A 23,173-nucleotide genomic window follows, 5' to 3' on the forward strand; every position below is an offset into this window, starting at 1 on the left:
CCAGGGTTAGCAATGAGTCCAGAAGCACCCCTAAACTGCATTCCTTTGTCTTCAGGGGGAGTGTGACCCCATCCAACACAGACTGTAACCCTACACCCCGATCCTCTTTCCGACTGACCAAGAGTACCTTTGTCTTGTCTGGATTTAATTTCAATTTATTAGTCCTCATCCAGTCCATCACTGATGATAGGCACTGGTTTAGGGGCAGGATGGCATTCTTGGTATTAGGTGAAAAGGAGTAATAGAGTTGGGTGTTGACCGCATAAATTTGATACCAAACTCCAAAACTCCAATGATTTCTCCTAGCAGTTTCATGTAAATATTGAACAGCATGGGGGACAGAATTGAACCCTGAGGGACCCCACAGGCCAATGGCCAGGGAGTCTAACAGAAGTCCTCAGCTCCACCTTCTGGGTCCGACCCTCCAGGAAGGACCGGAGCCACTATAGAACAGTGTCCTCGAGTGCCATCCTGGAGAGACGGCCCAAAAAGATACATAGTTGATGGTATCGAAAGCCTCTGAGAGGTCCATGAAAACTAGCAGGGACACACTCCCCCTGTCTAGCTCTCTTAGTAGATCATCCACCAAGGTGAGGGAGTTGAAGCCCAACATCTTCTGGAGGGTTAAGCTTTACTAACCCCTCTTCTAGATATATGTGGTCCTTACATGAGTGAGGACAACCAGAATCAGTGCAAAATGCACATCAAGAAGTGGATGCGATAGCATTAGGAGCAGAAACAACACTGGGTTGATGGAGTACAGTTGGATCAGAATTGAAATCCATCATCCAGGCAACTCTCAGAGTAACTAAGACATGTTCATATTGTGGGAGCAGACCTCACACTTGCATCACTTTAGAGGAAATGAAGGCATTTGTAAGAATTGGGATCCTTGTGAAGTTCAGGGATTAAAATAGAACAAAGACCAACAGCAAAGGAGAACAGAGTATTATCCAATTATAGCAAAAACATGGTGGGTTAGCCATAATGCCATAATAATGTAGCCTACTGCCCAGCATCTTGTTTTCAACAGAAGTCAGCCAAATGCTTTTGGAAATCCTAGAAATAAAGGCTGAAGGTAGCATCTCTACCTCTAGTTTATCATATTTAAAGGAGCATCAACTGTGAACTTGGATGTTCTCTGCAGCATCGATAGACCTTTCATATAAAACAGGCCTGAGCTCCTTTTAATATCATATACTCCATTGGACCAGAGCTTGGAAATATTGCTTTGTGGACTCCCAGAACCTCCATGACAGTCTACATAAGATTAACTTTTACATGATTTGACTAACAGTGTATAGGCAGTCCCCAAGTTACAAACATCTGACTTACAAACAACTCAGAGTTAAGAATGAGAGCGAGACAACAGGAAATGAGAAGGGAATTTCCTCAGAAGGAAATAACTCCTGGGTTATCATGGCGGGAAAACTGTCTCCACTAAAGCTTTATCACTAATCCTTGTTCCACAACAAAGCAAATTTTTCAAAATCCAATTGTCACAGGGACAGAAAGTGACAGAAAGTGAGGTGAAATCTACTGAACAGGAGCACAGCCAGCAAAACAAACACCACAAGGATTTCAACCCTTCCTTATGCTATCTAAAACAGAGAGAGAGAGAGAGAGGGGAGGGGGGGGGGAGAGACTTAAAAATGTATCTGTCCGACTTACATGCAAATTCAACTTAAGAACAAACCTACAGAAGCTATTGTAATCAGTGGACTCCCTTTATTGCAAGCCCCAACCAGCTTGGCCAACTGTTATGAATCATAGGAGGTGAAGTCCAAGACACTTGAAGGACCAGAGGTTGGAAACCATTGGCCTACAGCAGGTCTGCACAACCTGCAGCCGTCCAGCTGTTTTGGCCTCCAGCTCCCAGAAGCCCTAGCCAGTTTTTTCGATGGCCAGGAATTCTGGGAATTGGAGGCCAAAACAGCTGGAGGACCACAGGTTATGCAGGGCTGGCCTACAGAAACCGTGATATCTCTTTCTCTGAATGTCCTAAAAAAGAGCTGGACCACTGCCTGGTGGGATCCTTTAGCTTAGGCATCTTCAAACTCCAGCCTTCCAGCTGTTTAGGCCTCCAACTCCCAGAATTCCTGACCATTGAACAATATAGCTACAGTTTTGGGGAGTTGGAGGCCCAAACAACTGAAGCGCGAGAGTTTGAGGATGTCTGCTTTAGCTAGAGATCCTGTACTAAGCAAGATGTTGGATTAAATTACCTGCAAGACATCTTCCAAATTTTATGACTTTCTGGCTTTATGAGGGTTAACTAACATTCATATTATTTAATTCTTATGTTTCTATAGCTACAAGTGTAAGATTAGACACTCATGTCTACTGGAGCCATGATGAACTGCTGACCTGAAGGTTCGGTTGCTGACCTGAAGGTTGACGGTTTGAATCTGTGAGACAGGGTGAGCTCCCGTCTGTCAGCTTTAGCTTACAGGGACATGAGAGAAGCCTCCCAGCAGGATGATTACACATCCGGGTGTCCTCCGGCTAATGTTTCTGTAGACGGCCTATTCTCTCACACCAGAAGCAGTATGTTCTCAAGTCGCTTCTGATATGATAAAAAATGCATTAATGTAAGTAGTATCATATTATTTAGAGTCTATGAATGCAAGAAGAGCATGTTGGATTAGATCAAATACTTATCTAGTCAAAGGTTCAGTTACATAGAGACTAACCAGCTGCCTTGAGTTCCAATATCAGGAGAAAGGCAGGATAAAAAATAAAGTAAGTACAGTAAGTAAGTAAATAAATAAATAAGCCAGTATCTTCTGGGAACCAACTAAAGCACATTCCCTGGACAATTGATCTATTGAGGCATTCCCCATCAGGCATATAGTCATCTTGATTCATCACTATTGATGCCTCCATGCTCCATGAATGTACCTATTCCTCCTTTGAAGCTGTAAAATTACATAGCATTGAGTCATGGCATAGCAATTAAAGTGGTGTCAAACTGTATGAATTCTACAATGAAGAATGGATCTATACTGCCAAACAATGTAGTGCAGACCCATATAATGCAGCTTAATGCAGTTCAAATTGCATTGTATAGTTCTACACTGACCACATAATGCAGTTCAAACTGAACATTGAATCTCGCAGTTTTAACTATGAACTCTATAAAGAAGCATTTTATTTTATCTGTTTTGAATCTCTCATGATTGTCTGTGAGTAACAGCAAAGGGTTATACCAAGCTGTGTGTAGAAGGGTCATGCAGATAATAGATTTGATCTAAATTTGATCCCATTCAGTGCATTGGCAGATGATGCCACCATAGACATGCAGAATGTGTGCTGGAGCCTTGGAGACGCTACATTCCAGTCATGGTGACTTGTGTTATTTTTAGCTCAAGTAATGTGCCAGTGATAGCTGTGTCAGTTCTCCCTTTTTAGTAACTCTGGCCGCAGAGCATTGGAGCAAACTAAGGGTCGTGCCTCTGGTTTCCTTCCTCATTTAGGGTAAGTTGCCCACCTTGCTGTTTTTAATAGCAAGTGATCATCGCTCTTTCTTGCATATTTTTCTTGGAGGAACAAACTTTTATGCCTATATGACAGAGCAATCTGGTAGACTTCCTATCTAAGTTGTCTTAAAAATTTACTGTTTTCAGAGTACTCTGTCTGTGGATTAAGCATAAAGGACATTGGATTTCGTCTAACCAAACTATGATTTTTTTAGATGACCTTGGTGTTCTCTAACAAACATCCAATTTAAGATTTTCAAAGCACTGGGGACTATTCTAGGACTAACTGCTCATGTAAATAAGCAGAAGACAGTAAGATTATATACCCTGTTTCCCCTAAAATAAGACATCCCCAGAAAATAAGACCTAGTAGAGGTTTTGCTGAATTGCTAAATATAAGGTCTCCCCTGAAAGTAAGACCTAGCAAAGTTTTTGTTTGGAAGCATGCCCACCAAACAGAACACCAGAGCATGCAGGATCGGTAAATGTACGTACCATAAAGTGTTGTACATGGAAATATTGGTAGTAACAAGAAATTCTTGATAGGATTCAGTTTGTCTGGTTATGCTGGTTTATGATAACTACTGTACAGTATATAATAAATGTTCATTTTTTTGTTCAACAATAAATGTGAATTCTTCTTCATGGAAAAATAAGACATCCCCTGAAAATAAGACCTAGAGCATCTTTGGGAGCAAAAATTAATATAAGACACTGTTTTATTTTCGGGGAAACACGGTAATCAGGCATATGCTTTTAGAACTGAAAAATATTTAAAGAACAACATTCCTCATAGTGCACAGACTCCAACCATTACATTGGAATCAAAATTTTGTATTGTGGGATGTGTATATTGAACATGGTCTAGCATTTGTTTTATTATTATTATTATTTACCAACAAGTTGGCTTGGACTTCCAGCAAGCCTATGAATTACTGTCCTCCAAGCACTGGGAGGATGTCAGTTTAAGTTCCTGCTAACCCATGAAGGTCACTGTGTTTAGTCACTATTGGGCCAGTCATATTTTCTCAGTCTAGTTCACCTTACAAGCTTCCTTTAGCACAGCAAGATGACCTTGGTAAGCAATTCAGTGAAGTCCTTAAGGCCATTATCATATGGGGCTGGAAATGGAGAAATACTCAAAAGCAGGACTCCACGTGGTTTGGAGTCACTGCAACTCCTAAAAGAGTTCATTGGTTCTAGTAGGGGTATGAATGTCAAAAATTGACAGCCAATACTGATTTTGAAGATGAAGCACACATTGCTCAGTGGAAAAGAACTTCCTTTGCATGCTGAAGGTGTGTGTTTCAACCCATGGTGTCTCTGGTTAAGGACAGGAAAATCACTAAGAGCTCTTGCCAGTCTGTCAACAATATGGGGCTATTATTGTGTGCTTCAAGTAATTTCCAATGTATGATGTCCCTCAAGTCTCCAGAGCTACTTAGTAGATGTCCATGGTTGCGCATGGATTTGAACCCTGGTCTCCTACTGTCTTAGTTCAATGTTCAAACTATTAAACAGTTGGGAAATGAAATCTGAGTCTGGAAGTGATTTTCTCTTGACAACATATCTCAGAATCTCCCAGGTAGAATGGCCACTCGTTACTTTTTGGACTACATCTTCCAGACTCTCCCGCTGGTCTTGCTGAATGAGGGATTCCGAGAACTGTAGATGTAAAAAAAATCCCAACTCTTGAATTCCTTTTAGCAAAGGGTTTAGCAAAGAGACCTTTGTGTGAAACTCCTTTGTTACAAACTACAAAAACAAGCAGACATCTTCAAAGGAAAGAAATAAAGGCAGAGAAAGAGGAGAGGGTTCTTTTTTCTTTTGCTTTTAATCTCCAATCTTCCCACTATCCATGGAACTAACTCTGGGCTGAACTCTTCCAAACCCTCCACATCATAACAAGAGGGAATAACAATGGGTCATGCTAAATTTAGCCCCGGGTGGCAGCATCCAAGAAGACCCTTGTCATGGGAGTAGGTGTACAGCTGATGTGTGATAGAACTCATCTCTTTCAAAGAAGGTTCATGAAACCAGTGTGTGAAGAGACTCTGGAAGTAGCCAGCCATGGCCTGGGACTTTCTAGATGAAGTCACTTCCACATGTTACTGCTACTATCAACATCACCACAAACAAGAAGCTCACCCATTGCTGTTAGTCTCACATCCAGCAGATTTTTCAGGGACTTAGAATCATAGAGTTGGAAGAGACTACAAGGACCATCCAACCCAACTCCTTGCCATGCAGGAAAATACAATCAAATGACTTCTGACAGATGTCCATCCAGCCTCTGCATAAAAACCTCCAGAGAAGACTCCACTAATCACATTGCCATGCATCATGGCGAATCTGACGGTGCCCAGTGTGGGGCATGAGGAATCTGTTGCTGGAAGCCAGGTGAAGCTGGACACTTCACCTGGTCATTAGGATAAGGTAGTAAGTCACACTGCTTCAGCCTCTCCTAGTTTGTGCTCTTCCTCATTAATACCTTTTATCATTTTGACCACTCTCTGATGCTGCTTGTCCAGAGGTGTCTTGGTTTTAATCTCTGAAATGTTGGAACGTGATGAAATCAAAGACACCTCAGAAGATGCCTTTCTTTGCAATGTCAGTGCTTGAACACATGCCCCTCCAACCTTTTAATAATAATTTTTACCCATTTCAAGACTTTGATGTAGAATTTGCATGCATGATTAAACCCCTTAATAATGGATGCTAAATTTGTTTGCAAGGTTCTGTGTATCTATAACGAAATTTTGTGAGTTATTTCACATTCAAGAAAGAAGGAACTAGAGGTTTGAAAGTGGAAGAAAATGATGAATCCACATCTACAAAATATAAATTATGCTGTTGTGTGGGTGCGGGAGGCAAGCTTAATTTTCTGGGCTGCTTATTTCTGCCTTCTGAGAAGAGTTAACTTCTAAATCAAGGTATAGTAGGGGTTTTCCATACTTCTCTGCAAATGTCATTATTCATAGCAACCCTGCCTTGGTTAATTTGAAGCACAATTCAAAGCAGTTATTCAGACAGCCTGCAAGTATAAAGAATTTCCGTCTTAAAGTTTAATCTCTTTGTTTAAGGGAGAACTTCCTGAAAAGCCTGCCTCTGGCAAATGAGCACAATTTCCTTTTTTCTGTTCTGTTTTCTTTGGAACAAAACACCTTACATTGTTTTGCAATGCATATCTTGATGCCAAACATTAATTAGGAAAATAAAAGTAATGCCATTCTTCTAAGATGACTGCTCAATCTTACCTATCTTGGTGTCTCATTATCCTCCCAAGAATTGTGGCCAATGCAGGCTGGAGATACAAAAAATGTTGACCAATACACTTGGCAGACTTGGAGAAGCCTTCTCTCCCAATGGGCCAGAGAAGAACAAAGATGTACTCTGGTTCTGTGCTGATTGTGCTAAGATTAGGATCGGATCCTAGCATATGAAGTGTGATGTCTCATGGGCCTTGTAGTCCCGTTCCTAGTGCTATTGTGGCAGATGAGGAGGAAAATTTGGGATTTCCACCGGTTCAGCTTGAATCGGAGCCTCGCCACCTGGAGGATGTTTGTCCTCAGGAAGTTAACCAAACAAGCCTTGGGCAGAATTCTCCCCCGTTTTCCCGAAAGGACAATTATAATAGAGATAGAGGGGCGAGGGAGGCTAATCGCCGGAGCCTCAGAATCGCTGCCAGACAATTAGCTGATTAGGTCTGCTTCCCTTGGGAAATTCTAAGGAGTCATGCATCTGGACACAGGTTGGGTTTCACTTCTTGTTCTCCAGGGAAAGTGTTCTATTGGCGGGAAAACAAGACCCTATATAGGGGTTTTGCCGCAAGGGGAACCTTGCGGAGTCAATTTGTTCAGCTTGAGGAGAGAGATCGTGTGTGGACTTCGTACCCCAGTTCCCTGTTTCCCGGATCGAGTTTTCAGCCTTGCCTTGTTTTCACGGATCAAGTTTCCAGCCTAGCCTTGTTTCACGGACTTCTCTGGACTCAGTTCATATTTCATGTTGCCTCGTTTCAAGTTTGATCCAGCCAAGATTCAAGCCTATTTTCCAGCCTTGTTGTCAAGCTACCTTGGACTTTAGAGACCCTGTCATTTCCCCACACTTTGCTTGGCAAAGTGTGTGTTTCGGTCAAGTGGATTATAACTTTGAACTCTAATATCTTATATTGGACATTATTTTCCTGGACTATATTTGACCTCATCTGAAAGGTCTGCTTCTGAACTTTATTCTTCACTTGTTTTTATTGACTTTATATAATTCTTTAATAAAGATATTAGATAGATTCTGGTCTCTGCGCATGGTTATTGGTGCTCTGCAGCCTGGGTCCTGACATGAAGGGCCATTGGGTTAAATCCCTGCTCAGTGCAGGATCGCCAGGTAAAGCATCCCTAGCAAGAAGCTGTTAAGCTCTTTGTGAAGATGTTCAGAAAAGGAGACCTCTCCACTTCTCTGGCCAATTGGAACCATTGACAAACTGCTCTTACTGTGAAGAGATTCCTTATAATGCTCAATTGAAATCTCCCCTCCTGTAACTTCAAACCACCTGACTTTGTACTATTGATATAAAATAATAATTAAAAATTCAACTAGTTTGTTCTAATTTGCCTGATTTATTTCATTTTGACAATTGTTGACATTTCACCTGTGATTTGTATCATTTACTGAACTCTGCCATTTGTGCTGTGCTAGAAATACTGTCATTGCAATATTATGTGTCCAGGACCACCCCATCTAATGTTTTGGCTTACAAACAATCTCTATCGAAATCTGTGTGGATCACATATATGAGAATTACCATGTATATATTATATATTGCTCATCACATTTGTCACGTCATCACACTGAGAAGGGAAAGCATTGTCTACTTAATTCTGAATTTCTGTAAAATACTGTTGCTTGAAATATATGCTATCTCAACCATTGTTGTTAGTAGATCTGACTGAAAGCAATACTGTGCTTGGTAGTTTCTTTGGCCAAAGTTATTGTTTCTTGTCTCTCTTCCTGCTCAGTTTCAGGGCACATCCCAGCTTTGTGTCCCACCTGGGAGATACTGTGGAGATGACATTTCAGTCCTATCCTACAGTACTACCCTCTGGGGCAGCTAGTAACAGGCTTGTCTCTTTCTCCCTGAGACAGGTTTTGAGGTATTTGAAGAGTGCAATCACATCACCCTGAAGTTTTCTCTACACCAAACTCAACAAGCCCTGCTCCTTCAACTTTTTCTCAAATGTTTTTTTCCTGAACACTTCCCATCTGTCCAGGAAGTAGAGATTCTAGGTTGCACCCACCAAAGCTACTCTTTCTTGTTGGGGCAAATGTCTGAGTGCCATATAGAGCAAAATAACTCTTTAAAAATCAACCCTTTTCCCTGTCTCATTTTTCTGATTTGAATCCCTTGTGGTTTAATTAGAAAAATTTCCTTACTGTTGTGTTGGAATTTCTGCCCACTGAGCTTTGAGCTTTTGCGCTTTGTTTAAGAAATGAAAATGCATTAGAACTGAGAGGGCCCCTATGTAAAAGCAATTTGTTCCTATTGAGGGGCATTCCAGGGTGAGTTCACTTGGACGTGGAAGCAACAGTTTGAATGTGCTATAGCACTGAATCAGTTGGGAGAGAGCCAGTTATTTTATCAAAATTTATAGCTGTGATTTTTTCATCACATGAACAACCTCAGTTTAGAGACCTTGAATGTGGTTGTTGCACATTGGACAAAATAATTCAGTGGTTTCCATAGGACAACTTGTGAATATGTAAGACACCAACTAGACTCTGGCCTATGTGATACATTCACTTTGGTAACCCATCTGCTGCAGCGGGGGTTTTATACTCTGAAAGGAAGAATTCCCCTGTTTAATAACTCATCAAAGCAAAGTCCAAAGGGCCTTCAAAAATGAAAAGCCTTCTACTTTGATTGGCCATACCATTCACCATACCAGGTCAGTTAAAAGGACACAGACAAAACTATGGTAATAATTTCCTATTAATAATTAAGTTGATTAATTTTAAATTTTAAATTGATTAGCAGAACATTCCCTCCTGTGAGAGATTGCCATTCTTCAGTCCCTGTTGTGTATGCACAAAAACTAGTCATAAAAAGGACCCTTTCTAGCCCATCCAGATTACCCAGGCTCATAATCAGCTATGAAGAGCATTTTCCTATTCGAAATTGAAAACACTTTCCAGCTCCCTTTGCACTTCTGTGCCCATCTGTGAATGTTGTGACTGTAAGTTAGAAAGTGGAAGACAATTATTTTTAAATCAAATATACATTCTAGCCAGCGTAGGTTTTACATTTGCATTCTGGGTCTGGGAAATGCAAAATATGTTCCAGTGTTATGAATACTAAAGTGTGCTTTAAAAAGCTGAGTTTCCATTCCCTAACTTTAAAATGTACAACAAATGTTTACCTTGTCACTTTTTAAAATAAAAAGTACAAATATATCTCAGATAACAAAGTAGATGTGTTTCTGAACATTACATGTTTAACAAAAAAATGATACCGGGGTGGATATAACATGGAAAGAATGGGGATTAGTTCTTATACCACAAAAAAGAAGAGCACTTTAACTTGTTTCAGTGAATGTTTTATTCAAAACTATCAACGTGCACATGTGAAATGAAGTAACCAGGTCAGATAAGCCTCACGTATGCAAACAAAAAAAAAGTTGAATCTTTAAAGAACAGCTGAATGTTTTTTTCCCCAAAATGTCCCCAGAAATGAATTTTTCTTTCACCAGCTCCTACTTTTCTTAGAATTTCTATGGCCATGACCGAAGTTACAGCACCATCCTCATCTTTTTAAAACAAACCATGTTGGGGGTAACAGATGAGGCAGTTTTATCAGAACTTTGTTTTGCTGTTCATTCATGCTTAGTAAGGGATTTAGGAGGCAGCTGCTGTTAACCTTGCGTATTGTAGACAGTCACACATGGCTACAATAGGATTACTCAAAATAGCATCCTGCCCTTTTCCATGCTCATATATATCGCATTGTTTACTGCTGATACACTAGTGCAAGCTTGCACCAAAATGTGTATTATTCCAGCCCTCCTCCACTACATTCCCAATACTGATGATACTAAAAATATTCCGTCTAGATCAGTGGTTCTCAACTTGGGATATCCACATGTGTTTGGCCTTCAACTTTCAGAAATCCTAACAGCTGGTAAGCTGGCTGGGATTTCTGGGAGTTTTAGGCCAAAAACACCTGAGGACTCCAGGTTGAGAACCACTGGTCTAGACAGAGGAAAAGGGGGAAGGAATTGGGTAGGCATAAAAAGACCTTGGAAAAAGAAGCTACTTTCTGAGAAGCTTTGTTCACTAAATCATGCCTGTGCCTCTTGGGAAACAGTTGGGTAAATATCAATAACCCTTAAATTACCATTCTAGAATAAATATATCCATCCATCATTCTCATTTGGTAAGAATAATCTCAGAATACTTTTCGTGCTTTTCATCAGTTCTGTACCTGGAAAGATCTCTCCTTGTGTTTGAAGACATTTTCAGACTGGTTGCATTCTACTGTGTCAGTAGGTAAGTTGAATTTATGTTGCTGCCTGTTGGCCTTGTAATGGCATCAAGGATGCAATTGATGGAATGCTGCTTATCTCCAGCAGAAAACTGAAAGACAGAGGCTAGTCCAGGAAAGTTAATACAATATAACCCCCATATCTGTGGGGGATATCTAAAACTGCATATAACAGAGAACCCTATTTTTTTCAATGGGACGGATGACTGAAGTACCAAGAAAAGGGTTTACCTTGTACAAAAGGCCCTAAATGGATACCTGAATAAGTGAAAATGTGTATATTGGCTCTAAGAATATGGGAGTTGTACAGTTTTCCAAAGTTTATGCAGTCTCTTCAGGGAAAGCCTTCTCTTCAGGGAAAGTTGCCCAGTTCCTCAGCATCTGCTCTCTGGTATGAATGCTTTGCTTTGCCTAATGTTGGGGCCTGTCCAGTAGAATTGTATGTATGCATTTTATTTATTTATTATTTATTTATTTACAGTATTTATATTCCGCCCTTCTCACCCCGAAGGGGACTCAGGGCGGATCACATTATAACACACATAAGGCAAACATTCAATGCCCATAAACACATCAAACAGAGACAGAGAGAGACACGCAGAGGCAAGTTAACCTTCTTCTGAGGGGATGTTCGATTCTGGCCACAGGGGGGAGCAGCTGCTTCATCATCCACACTGACGGCACTTCCTCATACCAGGTCGTAAATTAGTTAATCTTGCCTCCCTACTTTTTATAAGTGGTACCTTATCTCCTACTTGATAGATGCAACTATCTTTCGGGTTGCTAGGTCAGCAACGAGCAGGGGCTATTTTTTATTTTTAATTGACGGGTGCTCACCCCGCCACGGGCTGGCCTCGAACTCATGACCTCATGGTCAGAGTGATTTAAGGCAGCTGCTCAACAGCTGCGCCACAGCCCGGCCTATTTATTGAGATGAAATAGGCATGTGGAGTAGATAGATACTCATCTGCTCCACATGCCTATCCACATGTGTTCTCTAGACTGCTTACAGTGAAAAACAAGTATGTCTCCTAAGAGCTTCGTTTAAGGCTAAAGAGAAAAATATATAACACCACCTGAAAAAACTCTTATCTGCCAAACAACATTCAACTGTTTAATCTTCTGCTGCTTCTCTTCTTCCTGTCCCCAACTTCTCTAGAGATTTGCTTCCCTTCACATTGAGACTACCACAAGCAATATTGGAAGCCAATAGCTCTACAGACTTAGAAACCATCTCTAACCTGGGGACAGGTAAGTTGTGTTGGTAACAGAAATCTGATCTGTAGCAACTCCAGTTCTTACTTAAAGAATACTTTGTGGTGAGTTAGTCTTTCTTTCTTCAAGCATAAATACATGCCCTGTCGTTTCAAAACATGCAAGTTGATTTGGTGGTATTAAGAAGGAGTATCCAGAAGCCAGCAAGAATTAGAGTGCACAAATCTTTTACTTTACAGAAATATTTGAAGGGTTGTTGGAGAGTAGTTCACTCTTGGACATTACCATCTGTTTATAGGGTTTTCCAATTCATATCTGATTTAGGGGTAAGAAACTATAAAAAGATTAAACAGAGATGGTGAGATTGCCCAGCAGCTCTCAGTATTTGAGGCCCCTTCTACACTGTCCTTATATTTCAGGATCTGATTCCAGGTTATCTGTAGTTGAACAACCGTATGAGCTGGTGTCCAGAGCTTAATGTGACCCTTCATTTGACCGGATAAACTGGTACAGTTTATCAAGCTCATTGCTTCATCTGTGACATGAGGTTGGTAGGACTTACCTTGATAGTCAGCATTGTGTAGGGGTTTGAGGGTTGCACTAAGACTCTAGGAAACGATGTTTCAGATCTTCATTCAATGATGGAAACCCATTAGTTGATCTTCACCCTTTCACTGGCAATCCACCTCTAAATAAACCTTGCCAGGAAAACCCTATAAGTTGGAATACAATTGAAAGTACATAAAACTACTGCACAAAGACTGATTTACCCTATAAGACAGTTGTGAAGAGTTCTGAAATAACTTTCACAACGGTTTTTGAGCGCTTGTGAATTGTTTCTCAGGCATATAAGAATCTGCCTTCCATCAAATCATACAATTTATTCATTATTTCACTGTCGTCATCATGAGCCTGCAATGACCATCATCATCTTCAGATAACATAGCAAATGGGAAGGGTTGGTCTATCACAGGCATGGGCAAACATTGGCTCTCCAGGTGTTTTGGACTTCAACTCCTACAATTCCTAACAGCCTACCGGCTGTTAGGAATTGTAAGAGTTGAAGTCCAAAACACCTGGAGGGCCAAAGTTTGCCCATGCCTGGTCTATCATGAGTGGCTCCATGGCTCCAGGTTTCAGATAGGTTTGTTTCCCAATATGAGCTGGAGATGCCATGGACTAAATTTGGGATTTTCTGCTTGTAGTGTGTGTGTGTGTGTGTGTGGTCTACCACTGACGTTTAAAAACTTTCTTTTAAAAATATAAAGAACCGCTTGGATGATGTTTGGCATTGCAAAGTCTAATCAGCTCAAAGGGGAGGCAGTGACAGGTAGTCTACTCAAGTTTCCTTTTCCAAAAGGAAAGATTTCATAATCTGCACTGCCTATTTGTTGTCAATTTCCACTTCCTTCTGGAGGAATTCCCCGTTTTGTAGTGACAGTTCCAAAGCGTGTGCACACATCCCTAGGGACACAGCTTGTTTACACATCCCCCTGCAATTGCTTTCTTTTATTAAAATACCATTTGTTAGTTGGTTATATAACATTAGGATCTTGGCTTGAAGATGAGACTAAGATTGGTTGTAGCTTTTATTTATCCTTGTACAGTAATACTAGGAGATGTTACTTCCACACTTGTATTATGTTTTCAATGAAGGGTTGGGAGGGGGTGTTAGCCTGTATTTGTTTTATTTTAGTGGAAAAGTGGCATCTTCTAGGAGAAACATCTACTAGGAGAAAATAATAATTTGCAACATGTGTTAACCAACATTTCACATATTAATTCCAAATATAACAATGAAGTTTCACTTATATTTCCTGTTTTCAGGATTACCAAAGAATAACATACCACATTTTCTAACTTTGTTAAAAGCAAAAGTTGTTACAGTTAATATAATGTTTTTAAAAAGTAGATAAGACTTGTTGGCATTTGTTTTTAAGGGGGAACAGATATAAAAATAAGAACCAATCTTCTAACGTGAGATGCAGCGTAGATTCAATCTACAGAGACATTTTATTATAAACATTTCAAATACTTTCTTCTTGAGTAGCCTAGAGTTCTTTTGAAAGGAAACAAAACCTATTGATGATAATGCCTTTAATATTATTTTTCACTCAAGGGCACAATGTTTTCTCCTTTGGAAAATGTGATATTTTCCCCTCCTTGTTGTCTATCCGTAATGTCTTGCAAAAGCGGGTTAAGGTCAGTTATTTAATGGATAGATTTTATGATACACTAAACACAGGACAATTCAATTCTCAGCTGAAAAATGAGATCATGACTCTGCATTTGATATGGTTTTAATCTGTTAATTGATTTATATGTGTTTAATTGCTTATATGTTTAGATTGCTTATTTTAATGAGATGTGTTTTATTGTTTACCTGTGCGGTATTGAATTTTTGCCGGATCTGTAAGCTTCCTTGAGTCCCCTCTGGGGTTGAGAAAGACTGGGTAAAAATGAAGTAAATAAATAAATACAATATAATACATATGTGGTATAAAGCCACATTGTTTATTAATTAATTATGGTACATCTTACCTTTCCTCCACTGAAATCAAGGCAGGGGACTTTTGGAGAAAAGAAAGAGTTATTGGCTCTGGGTCACAAAATGAGCTTCATGGTTCAGTAGAAATTCAGTCCCCTGACTCCCAGACCAACACTATCATGCCCTTCAACATTTCACAAATGAAAAGAAGCACACATGATGTCACGCTATATCAGCGTATCGTCAAGATGCCAAAGGTTATTCATATGGCAGCAAACATAAACTAGGATGGGGCTACTGCACTCTGCTCTTTCCTGAGCCTTCTGGGAAGGGCAAGGCTCCTTTGCACATTGAACTCCATTTGCAGCAATGGAAATAAGCCTGAAGGGAAAAGAGATACCGGGACATTTTAAAAGCAGCTGAAATGTGGTGGGACAACGCTGCTCCATGCAGTCATGCCGGCCACATGACCTTGGAGGTGTCTACGGACAACGCCGGGTCTTCGGCTTAGAAATGGAGATGAGCACCAACCCCCAGAGTTGGTCACGACTGGACTTAACGTCAGGGAAAACCTTTACCTTAACAGAGGATTAAATTGGTCTCTGCCAAATCGGAAGGTATGCACTGAACCATTATACCTCACTGGCTCTCTAGATTCACTACTGACTCCTGGGATCTGTGGGTGATTTAAAAGGATTGCCAAGCATTAACTGTTGTTGACCAGTGTTATGCCATTTTATATTTTTAGGGCATGTGTCTGCATTCTATATTTTTTTCACATCTTTCACCATGATTTTCAAGGCAGTGATTTTCAAGGATTTTCAAGGCAGTTTATAGTAATCTCTAAAAGATAGAATCAAAATGTTCAAATTACAAAAACGATTAGGGAAATAAAAACAACACTCTAATGGTATACAGTTCAATATGTGGTAACTAAACAAAATGGAATCAACTAAATATTGGCAGAAAAAAGCAAAAAATCCCTGTCTTTTCTAAATCAAAGAACTGTCAATTTTCATACTGCCTTGAGCAGAATATTCTAGCACCTATACACCCTTATTAGAGTGGAAATATTTCTTGTGAATTTCATACAAAGCTTCTAATTTTTTTCAGTTCTAAAACCATGTTGTGCAGTTCATTGCAGTGCAGAATAATATGCAGATTCACAAGAAACATTCTGCAGTTCTTTTTTATCTTGACGTAAGGCACAAGAGCTTTTCCCTTTCTAACCTTTCATCATTTCTTTAACCATGTATGTATTTTTGGACAGGTTTCTGGGACTCTGCTTTAAATCAAAGGCAAGGCAGAAGGTTTCCCCATTCTGTGAGAGGTCCTGCTTTCGCCACAGCCCAAGGAAAAAAAGTAAAAAACACCAACCAGTGTTTTGCAAGCAGCGCAAACAATTGTTCATGTGAAATTGAGTTGTCAATAGGAAATGACAGGTTGTGGTTTGTAAATCCTATTTTTATAGAAGAGAGAAGCCATTGGTTTCCCCTGAATGTTCCTCCCCCAGAGAGCGGCAGGGAGAGTTCTTCTTTTACTAGAAATACTGTGCAAAGTCCACAAAAGAAATCGCCAAGTCGCCGGCCTCCTCCACCTCCTCCTCCTCCTCCACCACCTCTACATGTTCTGAAACAGCCTGACAAGCCTCCCATGACCACGTCTGAAGAGGACCACCTTCAGGATCTGGGGAAGAACAAAAAGGAGATGAAAACTGAAGCTTTCAAAGAGAAGGATGGGCAGCAATCCTTCTTTCCTGATGACTCCTCTTCATCTGCCATTCTCAAGAAATGCCTACCTCCTTCTGTTCCACCAAGGAGATGCTCAACTGAAAAACCTTCGGGGAAATCCTGTTTTGACAAATCAGGGCCAGTCCCAAAACCAGGAGGTGAACAAGTAGCAAAGCAGAATGGTAGGGATGACAACTGTGTCAAAGATATCCAAGCCGTGGAAGAAACACAAGTGTTGAAAGAGAAGATGGATAAGACCTCCTCAGCAGCTTTGGACATGAAACTTGGAAATAAGGCTAAGAACCCAACTGAGTTGCAAAAGAAGCCCACAGAGAATGACAGCTGTGCCAAAGATATCCAAGCCACGGAAGGAACACAGTTGTTGGAAGAGAAGATGGATAAGACCTCCTCAGCAGGTTTGGAGATGAAACTTGGAAATAAGGTTAAGAAGCCAACTGAGCTGCAAAGGAAGCCCACAGAAAAATCCACAGGGCCTCCCATCCCACCCCCAAGAAAAAAGAGGCTTTCCCGATATCCATCATCTGCCAGCTCTGGATATTCAAAGCACACAAACACTGAAGATCTGGAGGTGTTCAGTCCTGATGAAAACCCACAGACAGGAGAAAAAACCTTCTCTGACATAAAAAGGGAATCAAAAGCAACCTTTAAACTTGTCAGCACATCAGACTGTGAAGGTTCTCGTGACTCACTGCATTGTCCAGTAGGCAATACTGGCCTTCCAACAACCACATCTGAACTTGACTCCTATTCCACGAGTAGCACCGAGGATGAGCTGGAGTCGGTGAGCAGCCCTTCTGTGAAGAAGACCCGGTCCATGATTTTAGGCAAAGCCAGGCATCGTCTGTCCATGGTCAGCCTGAGTAATGTCTTCACAGCTTTCCTGTCTGCTGACAGAAAGCTCCAGAAGAAGATTGTGGAGTTGGCTCAAGATAAGGACTCATACTTTGGCAACTTGGTGCAGGACTATAAAGTGTACAGTCTGGAGATGATGGCCAAGCAGAGCTCCAGCACAGAAATGCTCCAAGAGATTCGCTTAATGATGACGCAGCTGAAGAGCTATTTAATCCAAAGCATGGAACTCAAAACCTTTATGGACCAGACTGTTCACACCGATGAACAACTAGGTAAGTGATGCTATCCTCATTTTTCTCCTAGATGTTCCAATATATTTAATGCAGAGCAATGAATAAGTGCCTTTTCTCTCTTAAAGTCAAAGCACTATGGTATCATAGCCCAATCAGATTATTTTGGCACTTAAAGCAAAAAATTGCCTTGTCCCCTTCCTGGCAGTAAAAGTTAGATGGACAAAACAGTTGTAATAAAATATGGAAATAAAAATTATCTCCCATTTCAAGACTCAGAAATCTGACGCTAAAGATAAGGGCAGCCCTGTGTTTGTGTTATGTTAAGTCTACCTGGTATTGGAAAAAAATGGAAGGCAAATGAGAGAAGGGAGCAATTTAAGAAATCATTAGGAGAACGTGTATCTATATAGAGAGGGGGGGGGCTTCCTGTATTTGACATCTACTGTGTCCCAAGTTTTAAAAGAAAAGGATATCCAAAGAGAATGCTAAACTGTTTTTCTTGTAGTTATTTTAATTGCTTTTTATCACTTTAACTGTATGTTTTCAACTCTTTTTTAATGTTATTTGTCATTATAATGTTGATCTGTGATATTTTGGTATCTGTGAGGACTTTTGCATTCATTTTAATTTGTAAGTTGCCTTGCTCCTGAATTTTGGGGAAAAGGTGGCATGTAAATAAAGTTAGTCATCACCATCAGGAGAACACAGGTTTCTTGCATTTGGCAGCTACTATCACCTGTTGAGTCTCAAATATTTATATGTATAAATCAGGAGTATTAATCTGGTTATATGTCAATACTTAAAACAGGGGCTTGGAAGAAGTAGTGCAGTCAAAGAGGACACACTTTAGACCTTGAATTTTGGCTGGTATGCTATTATTTGCATTTGTGCCCTATCCTTTTCCTAAGGGCTTGGGAAAGTTTACTGTCTGTTCCAGACTCGCCCAACCAGCATGTTCCCTGGTCATGATGGCAGGAAAATGGTAATCCAAAAACTCCCCTCAGTTTTTTTTCCAGGACTTAATACTGATACTCATGAATTAATGCCATTTTAGATTGAGAAACAGTGGTTTTCCCCAAGTTGAAAAGTCAATCATTAATCTTTGAAACTTTATGCACTGCATCACAATGTTAGAGCTTTAATGGGTTTCTGCATTTTTGATCCAATGATGATGATCTTTTCCCTTTGTAGTTATTTTCCTCATAATTCTTTTCCTTCTCATTTTTACTTTACCTTCTCTTGAACTATGACAGTGAGGCAATGCTTCATGTAAGTGAGACAATGGGTTGGAAATAGACAGGTGCAGTAGCTGGGTGGAAAACAAGAAAATGGACTTTGCTGGGAATTGATTTGTTTCTTTGAACCCTTGATTTTTCTTGGTTCTTCTGAGCTGCGCTCCTTAGATTGAATCTTCCCTCATATATTGCATAGAATGGCACAATATATTTTTATGAATGACATGTGTCTAAAGTTCTGGACCTTGCGTAGGCTCATGATCACAGCTGTCCATGAATTCTGCCTGTATCCATAGATTACACTATCCATGACTTGGATTTTTTAAAAATCCAAAAAGCAAATCTCGATTTTGGCATTTTATATAAGAGACACCATTTTACTACACCATTATATATAATGGGATTTGATCATCCATGGAAACATAACATTTCAGGCTCTGTAAGGATTGCACTTTCTGTGTCTGACCTAGTCCTAAACTTGGGAAAGTTCGTTTTTTAGACTATACATTCCAGAACTCCCTGGGCAAAGCCAAGCTGGGAGATTCTGAGAGTTATAATTTAAAAAGGGCATCGTTCCAAGCTTTTATGAGCTGTCAAGCAAAGAATGGCTGATTTGTTTTAGATTCTTATCACACTACACTTTTATAGCACCATCATTCCATTTTCACTGTCATTAAAACATTCTCTGGGAGAAGGGTTGTAATTTAATGAAATCCAAGAGCTGTCTGGCTGAGAAATCTAAAAGCCCTTCCCCAAACTGCAGATACCAGGATTCCATACAATGTTGCCATGGCAATTAAAGTGGAATCATGCTGCTATAACAGTGTTGTGTGATAGGGCTTTCAGATATGACAGCATGGATTAGCTTTCTGAAGCAAGCATACATAGTTTGATTTCGGGCTGCCAGTTCAGAATTTCCCTAAGGTTTTCCAAAAACCTAGATGTAGGCACAGCCCCTGGTGATGTTGTGCCTTAAATATCAAGCACAGTTGCTCACAGTTTGCCATTCAAAAGGAGAGCAAGAGAGCAAACATATAATTCCTGTTTGAAAATTAAGAAATTAGTCTTTCACACTAGCCAGAAGCTGGATGCAGAGGAGATTAAATTCTGGCACAACTATGAATGACTGGGATGTGGGAGGCTAAGTAAACCCAGCTGGCCCTCCATATCCACTGGTTCTACACCCACAAATTCAAGCACCAGTGGCTTGAAAATAAAATTTCTCCTTGCAAATCTTTTTATATAAAGTATGTTGTTTTACTAGGCCATTGTATATACAGGCTGTTCTCTGTGACTGTTTTTAACCCCATGTTATCAACAAGGTTTTCTATTCTTTTAAATGTGATGACTTCCCATTTGGGCAGAAACATCTGACTTACAAACAACTTATAGTTAAAAACAGGGCAAGATAACAAGAAGTGAGAGAAATCTACCCCTTGGAAGGGAAATTCACTCCTGAAGGAGTAATCAGGGGAGAAAGGTGTCTTCACCGAAGCTTTATCACCAATCCCTTTTTTCACAGCTAGCCACATTATTCAAAATCCAATTTTCATAGGGACAGAAAGTGAGGTGAAATCTTATGAACACAGCAAAACACAGCACAGACAGCAAAACAAACACTACATGGGTGTTAATCCTTCACTATGCTATCTAAAGCCTATGCATTTGGCTGGAGTTACAGTTAAAATTTTTACCTGTTCCAACTTACATACAAATTCAGCTTTAGAACAGATCTCTTGTTCTTAACTTGGGAACTGCCTGCAATGGGATTTTGGTATGTGTAGGTAACCCTACACATACCTTGTATCTGTTGCAGCATCAAATCATTTAATCCTTGAAAATTAGTGCGAGTTGCTGTTCTGTTAGATGAGCTGGAGATCTGCACACAGCCCTTTCCTTTTCCCTGTGATGGAAGGCCCTGGGATCTGGCATCCTTTGACTTTGATTGCCATTATTTGACTTATATTCAACCTCCTTTCAAAGAGGTATAATTCATATAATTAAGTGCTTGAACTCTGTGGCTCTATTGCTACAAGGGAACCGGTTCCTTGGCCACAGGTTTGAATTTGCTTAAGTGCATGTAGAGTTGAGAAGAGGACAGGCATGATGCAATTTGGTGTGTTTTTGCAAGCCTGATAGAAAGATACTTAGTCACTTGCTGGATGTTAAGCAACCATTAAGCAATTGCCTCAGCAGGCTATGAAAAAGAGCGTCCTGAACTGTAGAATAGGCTGTTTTATACTGCTGAATGTACATTAACAGCAGCCAGAGCTTGTACTCAGCAAAGCTGTAGGAGTCAAAGCAACCAACTGCCTTATAGGGAAATGAAAACTTGAAAAAGTTGCTTCACTTAACTTCAGCCCTGGGGGATCATCTTTCTACATAGTCATATTGTCAACATTTCCTTCTCGGTGCTCTGCTGCCCTTTCAAACTAAACACAGAATGAAAGTTTTCCCCCCCATTGGCACCCTGTGATCCCACCTTCTGAGAAACGGTTTCTCTCCCAAGAAGGAGAGATTTGAGGAGTATCTTCACCCTCTGCCTTCACCCTCACTGTTCTACTAACACACTCACCCCAACATTTGTAAAATCTATTATTTCTTCTGCATCTGCTGCTGAAGACTTTGTCTAAGATGTGATAATACTTCACTCACTCGTCATCATTGTTTCCCATTACTTCACCAAGGCTTTGCTAGAATCAACTTTGTGACACCTTCCTCAATCTGGCAATGATGAAACTTGTAGGAAATGCTAGCTGACTGCCCATTTCCCAGGGATGGATCTATGTACACTTATTAAGTTCCCAGGTGAATTCAATATGCCCTGCAACATTTCACAGATGAAAACGGACATGTGTGGTCAAGTAACAACAGAGTGTGGTCACAATGGCAAAATGTGTTCATGAGGAAGAACATAGGAGAGGACTGAACTGTTTGTTTTTGCCTGGACCTACTGGGAAGGGTGAATATGTCTCATCCTTTCTCCTACACTGAGTTCATTCAGTGTGTACTACATTTGAACTCAGTTTGTACCAATTGAAGTAAGAGAGAAGAATAACATGCATTCTAAAAGCAGCTGAATAAATGAAATGACATTAATCAGAAGCATTCCTGTCAAATTGGTACAGTTGAGCATATGCTTTTATTCAAAATGACTTTTGGGGAAGGGGGTAAAACAGAGACAGAGTTAGGCTGAGACCAAGGATGAGCTCAGTTGATGGAAGATAGGAAGTTGCATTAGCGCCTGGGAAACCTTTCTTGCTCCACTCAAATCTTTTTTTGCCCCTAAAAGGTCCCCAAATACTCCCTAGGATGACAGAAGGACATTTTTGTCATATTTTTTAAAAATGTCAAAAAGTATCAGATTTTCAAGCGATTGATTCCCATTTTCACCGAGAGCCACATAAGATTTATGGTTGACTTCAAAGGGCTGTTTGTAACTGTAAGACTGTATAAATTTAACTATGCTGTCCTGGCATTGAAAGATGTATGGGTCACATAAAAAGACATGGCGGGCTGGACTTGGCCTTTATGACCATGGGCCACAAAATGGTCCAGAGGGGCCCAGTACAGGCTGTACTTTATCCATTCTGACTAGACAGAGACCTCTGTGAACCAGCTCAACGCCTAAATAATATTAACAAAGTAGGAAGTATTTTAAGTATTGGGAAATATTTAAATTATTAGAGACTTTTGAGGGTTAAGAACAGAGTTTTTACTTCTCAGGACAAAACATAGTAAAATTGTTGAATAAGCGAACTGATTATTCAGGAAGAACAAATACTGGCATGGGTTGCTGTGAGTTTTCCGGGCTGTATAGCCAATGTTCCAGAAGCATTCTTCTGCTTCTGGAACATGGTCATACAGCCCGGAAAACTCACAGCAACCCAGTGATTCCGGTCATGAAAGCCTTTGACAACACAAATACTAGCATATTAAAGAAACAAGCTTGGTTCTATTTTAGTAGTTGGGCGCCAAAAGATGTGAAAAAACGTTAATGTTCATATTACCTGAAGAACCTATACTTGCCTTTACCAAAGGAATCTTGTAGCACATAATGGGAGAAAAAGGTTTATAAACTTATATGTCAATCATTTTTGTCCTGGTTCATCTCAGAAGTGGTACATGACTCATTTTTATGCTGATAGAGAGGAACATGACTGTTTCTTTAAATACAATTTCACCAAAGCGAGCCCAAGACTATACATATCAGGAGGAATTTTCTTAATAAGCAGAAAGACATGAAACGATGAAAGGGAAGGACAAAGATGAAAGCATTTTTGAAATATCAGCTTTAGGACAGTTGTAATTTATTCTTGGTGAGTGGTGTTACATTACATTATGTATAGCTTGCATTGCTTTTATTTATTTTTTCTGCAAGATGTCTAT

At 40.1% G+C, this 23,173-nt stretch overlaps 1 protein-coding gene across 2 annotated transcripts in view; it reads left to right on the forward strand.

Moving 5' to 3' along the window:
- Positions 1-23,173, forward strand: part of rin3 (Ras and Rab interactor 3) — an 86,185-nt gene that overhangs the window by 34,141 nt on the left and 28,871 nt on the right. For both annotated transcript variants that reach the window (XM_062968290.1, XM_062968286.1), the window contains exons 4-6: positions 10,943-11,015; positions 12,170-12,261; positions 15,984-17,588. In XM_062968290.1, coding sequence (XP_062824360.1) covers positions 10,943-11,015; positions 12,170-12,261; positions 15,984-17,588 — 1,770 coding nt within the window. The remainder of the gene's footprint in view (positions 1-10,942; positions 11,016-12,169; positions 12,262-15,983; positions 17,589-23,173) is intronic.

The sequence above is a fragment of the Anolis carolinensis genome, chromosome 1 (genome assembly GCF_035594765.1).
Source record: "Anolis carolinensis isolate JA03-04 chromosome 1, rAnoCar3.1.pri, whole genome shotgun sequence".
Taxonomy (NCBI): domain Eukaryota; kingdom Metazoa; phylum Chordata; class Lepidosauria; order Squamata; family Dactyloidae; genus Anolis; species Anolis carolinensis.